General features: G+C 44.9%; 1 protein-coding gene across 1 annotated transcript in view; it reads left to right on the top strand.

Annotated features, from left to right (window-relative positions):
* Nucleotides 1-372: 372 nt before the first annotated feature.
* LOC118377932 (N-acylneuraminate cytidylyltransferase-like) overlaps nt 373-14,298 on the top strand; it is a 38,639-nt gene continuing 24,713 nt past the window's right edge. The window contains 4 exon segments of the mRNA XM_052508955.1: nt 373-852; nt 854-940; nt 4,618-4,760; nt 5,699-5,854. Coding sequence (XP_052364915.1) covers nt 722-852; nt 854-940; nt 4,618-4,760; nt 5,699-5,854 — 517 coding nt within the window. The 5' untranslated portion in view covers nt 373-721.

Below are 14,298 nucleotides of genomic sequence, written 5' to 3'. Positions count from 1 at the left end.
TACATCTCTTTTCCATAAAATATATGTTCCAATTTTCGAACCAGTTTTCATTTGGAAGGCAGATAAAGCATTTTTTTTAATGTATTTTTTTTATAAAAAATGCAATGACTTTTGCATGTGAAAACAGAATCCTACTCATTCCCCCACGTGCTTCATCTAGCCTGTCATTGATTTTGAGCGGATTTTGCCGCATTCACATACTAATCGGAACAAGGAAACTCTGACATTTCAGAGGTTCCTACATGCCGACTTTCCACATGAATACGGCATTTGAGCCTGGCTCACGCCCGGGAGGTAGCCCGGTTCCAAAATGAATCACGTTTTACCCGCTATAACTCCTCCGACCCGGGAAACCCGGATCAGATAATCGACTCCCCTCATTGAAGCGCGATCATCGTTTTCTTGACATCGCCAGTTAACCCGTTACCAGAGTAAATTCAGTAAATAGTTCAACGGAAATTGTTACTATGGCATCAAAATTAATCCTTGAAATTACCTCCGAGTAAAGCTAGCAGGTCTACGCCTCTTTTTTACTGTGTACATGTAACATTTCTAGGATTTCCTTCACACAGTTTAAGCCGCAGTAGGTCATGTAAACTAAGTACGTAGCTTGCTAGTTACAGTGAGTTAGAAAGCAAGGTGCTACATACTTCAGACGACTGCTATCCATCGCTACCGCTACAAGACTATTGTCTGTCCACCCGGCTTACTGATCCTTTCAATGGCTGCTGCAAAAAAACGTACGCTATCGGGCATCGAAGATGTGAGAGACAGAAAAGCAAAGGTTATTAAAGACAGCGGTGAGAAGAGACACATCGCAGCCCTGATCCTGGCGAGGGAGGCAGTAAGGGGATCCCCTGAAGAATATCAAAATGCTCGCCGGTGTCCCCCTCATCGGATGGGTTCTGAGAGCTGCAGTGGACTCCAAACAGTTTGACAGGTAACGTTAATTCAGTCAAAATGTAGGTCAAATGTATTTCTAATCTAGCTACGGTATATGGACTTGCTCTGCCGCCTTTGTTAATAGTAACGTTAGTTAGCTGCACCAAATGCATGTTATTATTGATTAGTGCTAGTCGATGCTGTTTATGATGCATCTGTCATAACCAGGGGAGAAAGTACAGTAAGACTTTGCCTAATGTCAATACACTTGTTGGTGTTTTGTGTAACAGATGTCTCTCTTTCCATTCACCGCTGTTTGGAGGTTGGAAATATGTTGCGGGTGGATGAACGTGCGCAGGTAGCCTTGTAAAGGAGCCATTTGAATATGATTGTTTGACAATCAGATGAAAACATCATGACTGGTTGTGTTTATGCCACAATAAAAGGTCATAGATTTTAAAAGTCAAATGACAAATCTTTATGACTAGGCCCACAGAGATGTTATTGAATTAATAGGGATTCTAAGTAGAACTATATGATTAGGACCCATGGCTGGTGTTGTGCCGAACATCTCCCCCTGTCAGGATCCCCCCACCCTTCTAATGTCCTTCCTTTTGTGGATGGAGTCAAATACTTTCTGTGGTACACATCAGAGTCAAATACTATCTGTGGTACACATCAGAGTCAAATACTTTCTGTGGTACACATCAGAGTCAAATACTTTCTGTGGTACACATCAGAGTCAAATACTTTCTGTGGTACACATCAGAGTCAAATACTTTCTGTGGTACACATCAGAGTCAAATACTTTCACACATCAGAGTCAAATACTTTCTGTGGTACACATCAGAGTCAAATACTTTCTGTGGTACACATCAGAGTCAAATACTTTCTGTGGTACACATCAGAGTCAAATACTTTCTGTGGTACACATCAGAGTCAAATACTTTCTGTGTACACATCAGAGTCAAAGAGTCAAATACTTTCTGTGGTACACATCAGAGTCAAATACTTTCTGTGGTACACATCAGAGTCAAATACTTTCTGTGGTACACATCAGAGTCAAATACTTTCTGTGGTACACATCAGAGTCAAATACTTTCTGTGGTACACATCAGAGTCAAATACTTTCTGTGGTACACATCAGAGTCAAATACTTTCTGTGGTACACATCAGAGTCAAATACTTTCTGTGGTACACACCAGAGTCAAATACTTTCTGTCAAATACTTTCTGTGGTACACACCAGAGTCAAATACTTTCTGTGGTACACACCAGAGTCAAATACTTTCTGTGGTACACACCAGAGTCAAATACTTTCTGTGGTACACACCAGAGTCAAATACTTTCTGTGGTACACACCAGAGTCAAATACTTTCTGTGGTACACATCAGAGTCAAATACTTTCTGTGGTACACATCAGAGTCAAATACTTTCTGTGGTACACATCAGAGTCAAATACTTTCTGTGGTACACATCAGAGTCAAATACTTTCTGTGGTACACATCAAATACTTTCTGAGAGTCAAATACTTTCTGTGGTACACACCAGAGTCAAATACTTTCTGTGGTACACACCAGAGTCAAATAGAGTCAAATACTTTCTGTGGTACACACCAGAGTCAAATACTTTCTGTGGCACACATCAGAGTCAAATACACACAGAGTCAAATACTTTCTGTGGTCACACATCAGAGTCAAATACTTTCTGTGGCACACATCAGAGTCAAATACTTTCTGTGGCACACATCAGAGTCAAATACTTTCTGTGGCACACATCAGAGTCAAATACTTTCTGTGGCACACATCAGAGTCAAATACTTTCTGTGGCACACATCAGAGTCAAACATCAGAGTCTTTTCTGTGGCACACATCAGAATAAATACTTCAAATACTTCTGGCACATCAGTATAGTCAACCAAAATTAATAATGAATTTGTGGCACACATCAGAGTCAAATATTAAACATAGACACATCAGAGTCAAAACTTTCTGTGGCACACATCAGAGTCAAATATTTCTGAACAACAAATATGGGCTGAATCAAATATTGTCCACATCACAAATACTTTAAAAACATACTAGTAGAATAAGACATGGGGTAGAGATGACACATCAGAAAATTTTGACAAAGAGATTTATTTATAGACTAATACAAAATAAACTGAGGACAAAATCAGATTTCTTCTACTAAAATCAGTGAAATGTAAAAGGCTAAACTGACAATCAGAGTCAAGAGCAGAAATACTTTCAACTCAGCAAAAGCTTTCCAAAATAAACTTCAGCAGCGAAGAACTAATGAAGGGGGTTATATTCTGTCGGGTAAAATGTTGGCAAGCAATTTTCTGTCAACTATGGGAGTCCTTATTTAAAAATACTGTAGAATAAGACAGGGGGAGATTCTGTCAAAATAAACTGGGGAGATTTCTGTCTAAAATCAGTGAAATGTAGGCTAAACTCTGTGGAGGAAATTCTGTCAGGGGAGATTCTGTCAGGGGGGAGATTCTGTCGGGGGAGATTCTGTCGGGGGAGATTCTGTCGGGGGGGAGATTCTGTCAGGGGGGAGATTCTGTCAGGGGGGAGATTTCTGTCAGAGGGGAGATTTCTGTCAGGGGGGAGATTTCTGGTACAAAACCGGCACACCTAGAGCGGTGTTTTGACCAGGACGGCATTTCCCGAACTAAACTGACCAAGACGCACATCCAACAAAACACCTCACATTATTCTGCCCCAAAACAATGATACTTGGCTAATCTATCCCTATTAATTGAGCTTTTCACTTTCTGAAAAGAGTGGATGTTTAAACCCAGCAGCTTTTAGGGAAGCAATTATGTTGTTGAGTTAAGCAACGGATGAGTAGCCAGCAGTTAAAGATGACATTTTTCTACTTCGTGGGGTCTCTGTCTGGGTGGGAAGGTATGTTTTGAAACTGCCATGCTTAGATTCATAATGTCTCATATTTAATGATTTGCAAACAGTAACCGTTTCACTGCAAATAAGACACTCTGGTTTGATAAAGGAGAAATATGGTAAGAAAACCTATTCCTCTGTCAATTCTTCCCTGACACTTCTATTTGCATTTCCATCTTTCTTTTGAAACTCTTTCAGAGTGACATTTTGTCTTGATTGCAATCAACGCACAAAGGAAAATAACAAAATAATTTAATATAGACATTAGTGATTTTAGCAGTGTAATCAGATTGAAAATATTGGGATATGTTATTGACATTATATAGCCTAGTAACCAGATGTGTTAAAATGTGTTTAATTTGTAGTTTAATCATGAATGGGACCTCTATAATGTTCTGTTCTACAACTATTAGCTGAGAAAAAAACTGGCCTAAGGCCAAACCTATTGCCAACCCCTGCATTACACTATTCTAGGTTAGGGGGATAGTGGCCATTGTTTTTGTCTTGCCTAGGGCAGCAGAACGTCCAGAACCGGTCCTGTTAGGCCCATGCATTGTTTTAGTACACGCATGTTCACACATAGGAGGTTCCATACTGGGAAGAAATGACATCTACTTTAACTCCTGGTCATAACTATACATTAGTAACTGTTTGTTGTATAAATATGTATACCCATGTCAAATTCTTATTTTGTTTGTCTGAAAGTTAGTGTACAGTCTCTGAATGAACTCCCTGGTTTGGGCTCGGTCACACAAGACTGGATTGCACTGATGTAGCCTACTTGTTACAAAGCCTGAGGGATCAACTTGTTCCGTTCTTTCTCCCAGTGTGTGGGTATCAACTGACCATGATGACATTGAGAAGGTAGCCAAGGCATGGGGAGCTCAGGTTCACCGCAGGAGCCCAGAGGTGTCCAAAGACTCCTCCAGCTCTCTTGACACCATCCAGGAATTCGCCCGATTAAACCCAGGTAGGGAGGGGGTGAATGTCAAGTGTATTTCCTTGATTCCTCATGTCCTCTCTCCTTGCCTCCTTCTCAAAATGCATTAGAGGAGGAGATCTGAGTGGAGGAACCTCAGATCTTCTGCTCCAATGTGCTTTGAGACGGAGACAAGGAGGGAGGCGTGAGGAATCAAGCTAGCTTGGCTAAAGGCTCTGGGACGGCATGTATCAAGTATCTCAGAATAGGAATACTGATCTGGGATCAGGTCCCCCCTGTCCATGTAGTTTTATTAAGTCGCTCTGGATAAGAGCGTCTGCTAAATGACTTAAATGTAAAATGTAATGTATTTGTTGTGATCTATGAGCTAAATCAGCACTCCAACTCTGAGACACTTGAAACATACGACCTTCAGGGCCGCAGAGCCTGCTGCTGTTTTTCCTTCCTGCTTTTTAATCAGAACCTGAGAACACCAGTCTGGGAAACCAGGTTTGTGGTCTGACTCACCCCTCTCCAGCCAATCAGTGACAGTTATTGTGCCCCCTGCACAGTTGCTCACATGATAATGCTCACATGCTGTTTTCTTTTAATTCAATTTCTAATAACCTAACCCTAATCCCAACCCTAGGAAAGTGTTGCATATCAATCAATCACATTTCTTTATAAAGCCCCTTTTTACGTCAGCAGAAGTCACAAAGTGCTTATCCAGAAACTCAGCCTAAAACCCAAAAGACTAAGCAATGCAGATGTAGAAGCACGTCTGGTATTAAGAGTTTCAGGTGGTAGATTGTTGATTGTGTGAGAGCGGTTATAGACAACCCATGAATATGGTGCTATCCAAATGAAGTGGGACCTACTCCATAGATACAGATGTCAACAGTAACCATGTAGATGTATTCATGTGTCATATCATATGTGGCTACCTGATTAAATAATGGATAAATAAAATCTGTGTTGTCCTCCTCCAGAGGTGGAGGTGATCTGTCACATCCAGGCCACGTCTCCCTGCCTGCACCCCTTCCACCTGAAGGAGGCCCTGGAGATGATCACCAAGCAGGGCTTCACGTCCGTCTTCTCCGTGGTCCGACGACACCACTTCCGCTGGCAGGAGGTGAAGAAAGGAGGTACAGGACAGCCATGTGTTATGTTTAGGACCTCACAGGAGGTGAAGAAAGGAGGTACAGGACAGCCATGTGTTATGTTTAGGACCTCACAGGAGGTGAAGAAAGGAGGTACAGGACAGCCATGTGTTATGTTTAGGACCTCACAGGAGGTGAAGAAAGGAGGTACAGGACAGCCATGTGTTATGTTTAGGACCTCACAGGAGGTGAAGAAAGGAGGTACAGGACAGCCATGTGTTATGTTTAGGACCTCACAGGAGGTGAAGAAAGGAGGTACAGGACAGCCATGTGTTATGTTTAGGACCTCACAGGAGGTGAAGAAAGGAGGTACAGGACAGCCATGTGTTATGTTTAGGACCTCACAGGAGGTGAAGAAAGGAGGTACAGGACAGCCATGTGTTATGTTTAGGACCTCACAGGAGGTGAAGAAAGGAGGTACGGGACAGCCATGTGTTATGTTTAGGACCTCACAGGAGGTGAAGAAAGGAGGTACAGGACAGCCATGTGTTATGTTTAGGACCTCACAGGAGGTGAAGAAAGTGGGACAGCCATGTGTTATGTTTAGGACCTCACAGGAGGTGAAGAAAGGAGGTACAGGACAGCCATGTGTTATGTTTAGGACCTCACAGGAGGTGAAGAAAGGAGGTACGGGACAGCCATGTGTTATGTTTAGGACCTCACAGGAGGTGAAGAAAGGAGGTTGTGTTATGTTTAGGACCTCACAGGAGGTGAAGAAAGGAGGTACAGGACAGCCATGTGTTATGTTTAGGACCTCACAGGAGGTGAAGAAAGGAGGTACGGGACAGCCATGTGTTATGTTTAGGACCTCACAGGAGGTGAAGAAAGGAGGTACAGGACAGCCATGTGTTATGTTTAGGACCTCACAGGAGGTGAAGAAAGGAGGTACAGGACAGCCATGTGTTATGTTTAGGACCTCACAGGAGGTGAAGAAAGGAGGTACAGGACAGCCATGTGTTATGTTTAGGACCTCACAGGAGGTGAAGAAAGGAGGTACGGGACAGCCATGTGTTATGTTTAGGACCTCACAGGAGGTGAAGAAAGGAGGTACGGGACAGCCATGTGTTATGTTTAGGACCTCACAGGAGGTGAAGAAAGGAGGTACGGGACAGCCATGTGTTATGTTTAGGACCTCACAGGAGGTGAAGAAAGGAGGTACGGGACAGCCATGTGTTATGTTTAGGACCTCACAGGAGGTGAAGAAAGGAGGTACAGGACAGCCATGTGTTATGTTTAGGACCTCACAGGAGGTGAAGAAAGGAGGTACGGGACAGCCATGTGTTATGTTTAGGACCTCACAGGAGGTGAAGAAAGGAGGTACGGGACAGCCATGTGTTATGTTTAGGACCTCACAGGAGGTGAAGAAAGGAGGTACAGGGACAGCCATGTGTTATGTTTAGGACCTCACAGGAGGTGAAGAAAGGAGGTACAGGACAGCCATGTGTTATGTTTAGGACCTCACAGGAGGTGAAGAAAGGAGGTACAGGACAGCCATGTGTTATGTTTAGGACCTCAGGAGGTGAAGAAAGGAGGTACGGGACCAGTGTTATGTTTAGGACCTCACAGGAGGTGAAGCATGTGTTATGTTTAGGACCTCACAGGAGGTGAAGAAAGGAGGTACGGGACAGCCATGTGTTATGTTTAGGACCTCACAGGAGGTGAAGAAAGGAGGTACGGGACAGCCATGTGTTATGTTTAGGACCTCACAGGAGGTGAAGAAAGGAGGTACAGGGGACAGCCATGTGTTATGTTTAGGACCTCACAGGAGGTGAAGAAAGGAGGTACGGGACAGCCATGTGTTATGTTTAGGACCTCACAGGAGGTGAAGAAAGGAGGTACGGGACAGCCATGTGTTATGTTTAGGACCTCACAGGAGGTGAAGAAAGGAGGTACGGGACAGCCATGTGTTATGTTTAGGACCTCACAGGAGGTGAAGAAAGGAGGTTTAGGACCTCACAGGAGGTGACAGCCATGTGTTATGTTTAGGACCTCACAGGAGGTGAAGAAAGGAGGTACGGGACAGCCATGTGTTATGTTTAGGACCTCACAGGAGGTGAAGAAAGGAGGTACGGGACAGCCATGTGTTATGTTTAGGACCTCACAGGAGGTGAAGAAAGGAGGTACGGGACAGCCATGTGTTATGTTTAGGACCTCACAGGAGGTGAAGAAAGGAGGTACGGGACAGCCATGTGTTATGTTTAGGACCTCACAGGAGGTGAAGAAAGGAGGTACGGGACAGCCATGTGTTATGTTTAGGACCTCACAGGAGGTGAAGAAAGGAGGTACAGGACAGCCATGTGTTATGTTTAGGACCTCACAGGAGGTGAAGAAAGGAGGTACAGGACAGCCATGTGTTATGTTTAGGACCTCACAGGAGGTGAAGAAAGGAGGTTGTGTTATGTTTAGGGACCTCACAGGAGGTGAAGAAAGGAGGTACGGGACAGCCATGTGTTATGTTTAGGACCTCACAGGAGGTGAAGAAAGGAGGTACCATGTGTTATGTTTAGGACCTCACAGGACAGCCATGTGTTATGTTTAGGACCTCACAGGAGGTGAAGAAAGGAGGTACACAGCCATGTGTTATGTTTAGGACCTCACAGGAGGTGAAGAAAGGAGGTTCTGGACAGCCATGTGTTATGTTTAGGACCTCACAGGAGGTGAAGAAAGGAGGCAGCCATGTGTTATGTTTAGGACCTCACAGGAGGTGAAGAAAGGAGGTACGGGACAGGTGTTATGTTTAGGACCTCACAGGAGGTGAAGAAAGGAGGTATGTTTAGGACAGCCATGTGTTATGTTTAGGACCTCACAGGAGGTGAAGAAAGGAATCAGGACAGCCATGTGTTATGTTTAGGACCTCACAGGAGGTGAAGAAAGGAGGTTCAGGGACAGCCATGTGTTATGTTTAGGACCTCACAGGAGGTGAAGAAAGGAGGTACCAGGAGGTGGGACAGCCATGTGTTATGTTTAGGACCTCACAGGAGGTGAAGAAAGGAGGTACAGGGACAGCCATGTGTTATGTTTAGGACCTCACAGGAGGTGAAGAAAGGAGGTAGTTTATGTTTAGGACCTCACAGGAGGTGAAGAAAGGAGGTACGGGACAGCCATGTGTTATGTTTAGGACCTCACAGGAGGTGAAGAAAGGAGGTACGGGACAGCCATGTGTTATGTTTAGGGACCCATCCTCACAGGAGGTGAAGAAAGGAGGTACGGACAGCCATGTGTTATGTTTAGGACCTCACAGGAGGTGAAGAAAGGAGGTACAGGACAGCCATGTGTTATGTTTAGGACCTCACAGGAGGTGAAGAAAGGAGGTACAGGACAGCCATGTGTTATGTTTAGGACCTCACAGGAGGTGAAGAAAGGAGGTACGGGACAGCCATGTGTTATGTTTAGGACCTCACAGGAGGTGAAGAAAGGAGGTACGGGACAGCCATGTGTTATGTTTAGGACCTCACAGGAGGTGAAGAAAGGAGGTACGGGACAGCCATGTGTTATGTTTAGGACCTCACAGGAGGTGAAGAAAGGAGGTACAGGGACAGCCATGTGTTATGTTTAGGACCTCACAGGAGGTGAAGAAAGGAGGTACGGGACAGCCATGTGTTATGTTTAGGACCTCACAGGAGGTGAAGAAAGGAGGTACGGGACAGCCATGTGTTATGTTTAGGACCTCACAGGAGGTGAAGAAAGGAGGTACGGGACAGCCATGTGTTATGTTTAGGACCTCACAGGAGGTGAAGAAAGGAGGTACAGGGACAGCCATGTGTTATGTTTAGGACCTCACAGGAGGTGAAGAAAGGAGGTACGGACAGCCATGTGTTATGTTTAGGACCTCACAGGAGGTGAAGAAAGGAGGTACGGGACAGCCATGTGTTATGTTTAGGACCTCACAGGAGGTGAAGAAAGGAGGTACGGGACAGCCATGTGTTATGTTTAGGACCTCACAGGAGGTGAAGAAAGGAGGTACGGGACAGCCATGTGTTATGTTTAGGACCTCACAGGACAGCAGCCATGTGTTATGTTTAGGACCTCACAGGAGGTGAAGAAAGGAGGTAGGGACAGCCATGTGTTATGTTTAGGACCTCACAGGAGGTGAAGAAAGGAGGTACGGGACAGCCATGTGTTATGTTTAGGACCTCACAGGAGGTGAAGAAAGGAGGTACAGGGACAGCCATGTGTTATGTTTAGGACCTCACAGGAGGTGAAGAAAGGAGGTACGGGACAGCCATGTGTTATGTTTAGGACCTCACAGGAGGTGAAGAAAGGAGGTACGGGACAGCCATGTGTTATGTTTAGGACCTCACAGGAGGTGAAGAAAGGAGGTACGGGACAGCCATGTGTTATGTTTAGGACCTCACAGGAGGTGAAGAAAGGAGGTACGGGACAGCCATGTGTTATGTTTAGGACCTCACAGGAGGTGAAGAAAGGAGGTACGGGACAGCCATGTGTTATGTTTAGGACCTCACAGGAGGTGAAGAAAGGAGGTACAGGACAGCCATGTGTTATGTTTAGGACCTCACAGGAGGTGAAGAAAGGAGGTACAGGACAGCCATGTGTTATGTTTAGGACCTCACAGGAGGTGAAGAAAGGAGGTACAGGACAGCCATGTGTTATGTTTAGGACCTCACAGGAGGTGAAGAAAGGAGGTACGGGACAGCCATGTGTTATGTTTAGGACCTCACAGGAGGTGAAGAAAGGAGGTACGGGACAGCCATGTGTTATGTTTAGGACCTCACAGGAGGTGAAGAAAGGAGGTACGGGACAGCCATGTGTTATGTTTAGGACCTCACAGGAGGTGAAGAAAGGAGGTACGGGACAGCCATGTGTTATGTTTAGGACCTCACAGGAGGTGAAGAAAGGAGGTACGGGACAGCCATGTGTTATGTTTAGGACCTCACAGGAGGTGAAGAAAGGAGGTACGGGACAGCCATGTGTTATGTTTAGGACCTCACAGGAGGTGAAGAAAGGAGGTACGGGACAGCCATGTGTTATGTTTAGGACCTCACAGGAGGTGAAGAAAGGAGGTACGGGACAGCCATGTGTTATGTTTAGGACCTCACAGGAGGTGAAGAAAGGAGGTACGGGACAGCCATGTGTTATGTTTAGGACCTCACAGGAGGTGAAGAAAGGAGGTACGGGACAGCCATGTGTTATGTTTAGGACCTCACAGGAGGTGAAGAAAGGAGGTGACAGCCATGTGTTATGTTTAGGACCTCACAGGAGGTGAAGAAAGGAGGTGCGGGACAGCCATGTGTTATGTTTAGGACCTCACAGGAGGTGAAGAAAGGAGGTACGGGACAGCCATGTGTTATGTTTAGGACCTCACAGGAGGTGAAGAAAGGAGGTGTGTTATGTTTAGGACCTCACAGGAGGTGGGACAGCCATGTGTTATGTTTAGGACCTCACAGGAGGTGAAGAAAGGAGGTACGGGACAGCCATGTGTTATGTTTAGGACCTCACAGGAGGTGAAGAAAGGAGGTACGGGACAGCCATGTGTTATGTTTAGGACCTCACAGGAGGTGAAGAAAGGAGGTACGGGACAGCCATGTGTTATGTTTAGGACCTCACAGGAGGTGAAGAAAGGAGGTACGGGACAGCCATGTGTTATGTTTAGGACCTCACAGGAGGTGAAGAAAGGAGGTACGGGACAGCCATGTGTTATGTTTAGGACCTCACAGGAGGTGAAGAAAGGAGGTACGGGACAGCCATGTGTTATGTTTAGGACCTCACAGGAGGTGAAGAAAGGAGGTACACAGCCATGTGTTATGTTTAGGACCTCACAGGAGGTGAAGAAAGGAGGTACGGGACAGCCATGTGTTATGTTTAGGACCTCACAGGAGGTGAAGAAAGGAGGTACGGGACAGCCATGTGTTATGTTTAGGACCTCACAGGAGGTGAAGAAAGGAGGTACGGGACAGCCATGTGTTATGTTTAGGACCTCACAGGAGGTGAAGAAAGGAGGTACAGGACAGCCATGTGTTATGTTTAGGACCTCACAGGAGGTGAAGAAAGGAGGTACAGGACAGCCATGTGTTATGTTTAGGACCTCACAGGAGGTGAAGAAAGGAGGTACAGGACAGCCATGTGTTATGTTTAGGACCTCACAGGAGGTGAAGAAAGGAGGTACGGGACAGCCATGTGTTATGTTTAGGACCTCACAGGAGGTGAAGAAAGGAGGTACAGGACAGCCATGTGTTATGTTTAGGACCTCACAGGAGGTGAAGAAAGGAGGTACGGGACAGCCATGTGTTATGTTTAGGACCTCACAGGAGGTGAAGAAAGGAGGTACGGGACAGCCATGTGTTATGTTTAGGACCTCACAGGAGGTGAAGAAAGGAGGTACGGGACAGCCATGTGTTATGTTTAGGACCTCACAGGAGGTGAAGAAAGGAGGTACAGGACAGCCATGTGTTATGTTTAGGACCTCACAGGAGGTGAAGAAAGGAGGTACGGGACAGCCATGTGTTATGTTTAGGACCTCACACTTATTATCAGTTAACTGGAGAGGTTCCAACCAACTTAATGTTCAGGTCTGTCAGGAGATCTGAAGGGTCAGTCCCTTCACTTGTCCTTTATACCGCTGCACAGACAAGTCTCCTCAGCACGACTAAGCAGACACAGATACAAGGAATGAGTATCAGGGTGGGAGAGTGAGGGAGGTTATTATCTTGTATCAAGGTCCTCTTCTGCTTGACTCAAACCCTGTGAACAAACCATAAGCACATCGCAACTTAATAACACAAAACAACAATTCTCATTGTCAGACAGTTTACAGAACATGCCAACCTTGAGAAACAACACAATGTGTACAGCATATAACATTTTCCACTACACTGTGCCTGAGGAAAAACTTTTCCTCACTTTATAAGTAGGGTCAGGAGTTTGTCCTGACCATGTGACCAGAGCCAGGAAAAACTCTAGTGCCCTAGATATTGTGTGTTTGAAAACACCTACCCATCATATCTTGATGTAAGATGCTAATGCTCAATGATAATGGATTGTGTTTATAAGAGCATCTGCTAAATGACTAACATGTTGTCACGCCCTGACCTTAGAGAGACGTTTTATTTCTCTATTTGGTTAGGTCAGGGTGTGATGTGGGGTGTGCATTCTATGTTTCTTTATTTCTATGTTTTGGCCGGGTATGGTTCTCAATCAGGGACAGTTGTCTATTGTTGTCTCTGATTGGGAATGATACTTAGGTAGCCTTTTTTCCCTCCTTTCAGTGTGGGTAGGTAACTTTGTTAGAGGCATCGTAGCCCTGTAAGCGTCACGGTTGTTTTGTTGGTTGACATTTTAAATAAAAAGGAACATTTACGCGCACCACGCTGCATTTTGGTTTACTTCTTTCGACGGCCGTGACATATGTACAGTCGGAAGTTTACATACACTTAGGTTGGAGTCATTAAAACTCGTTTTTCAACCACTCCACAAATTTCTTGTTAATAAACTATAGTTTTGGCAAGTCGGTTTTGGCACGTAATTCTTCCAACAATTGTTTACACACAGAGTGAATTATAAGTGAAATAATCTATCAATTCCACTGGGTCAGAAGTTTACATACACTAAGTTGACTGTGCCTTTAAACAGCTTGTAAAACTCCAGAAAAGGATGTCATGGATTTAGAAGCTTCTGATAGGCTAATTGAAATCATTTGAGTCAATTGGAGGTGTACCTGTGGATGTATTTCAAGGCCTTCCTTCAAACTAGTGCCTCTTTGCTTGACATCATGGGAAAATCTAAAGAAATCAGCCATGACCTCAGAAAATAAGTTGTAGACCTCCACAAGTCTGGTTCATCCTTGGGAGCAATTTCCAAAATGCCTGAAGGTACCATGTTCATCTGTACAAACAATAGTATGCAAGTATAAACACCATGGGACCACCCAGCTGTCATACCACTCTGGAAGGAGACGCGTTCTGTCTCCTTGAGATGAACGTACTATGGTGCGAAAAGTACAACTCAATCCCAGAACAACAGCAAAGGACCTTATGAAGATGCTGGAGGAAACGGGTACAAAAGTATCTATATCCACAGTAAAACAAGTCCTATATCAACATAACCTGAAAGGCCGCTCAGAAAGGAAGAAGCCACTGCTCCAAAACCGCCAAAAGCCAGACTACGGTTTGCAAACTGCACATGGGGACAAAGATCATACTTTTTGGAGAAATGTCCTCTGGTCTGATGAAACAAAAATAGAACTATTTGGCCATAATGACCATTGTTATGTTTGGAGGGAAAAGGGGGAGGCTTACAAGCCGAAGAACACCATCCCAACCGTGAAGCACGGGGGTGGCAGCATCATGTTGTGGGGGTTGCTTTGCTGCAGGAGGGACTTCACAAAATAGATGGCATCATGAGGGAGGAAAATTATGTGGATAAATTGAAGCAACATCTCAAGGCATCAGTCAGGAAGTTAAAGCTTGGTCGCA

Source organism: Oncorhynchus keta, unplaced genomic scaffold, assembly GCF_023373465.1.
Source record: "Oncorhynchus keta strain PuntledgeMale-10-30-2019 unplaced genomic scaffold, Oket_V2 Un_contig_3968_pilon_pilon, whole genome shotgun sequence".
Classification (NCBI taxonomy): domain Eukaryota; kingdom Metazoa; phylum Chordata; class Actinopteri; order Salmoniformes; family Salmonidae; genus Oncorhynchus; species Oncorhynchus keta.
Note: the sequence above shows the minus strand (reverse complement) of the source record. Positions and strands in the feature narration are given on the sequence as shown.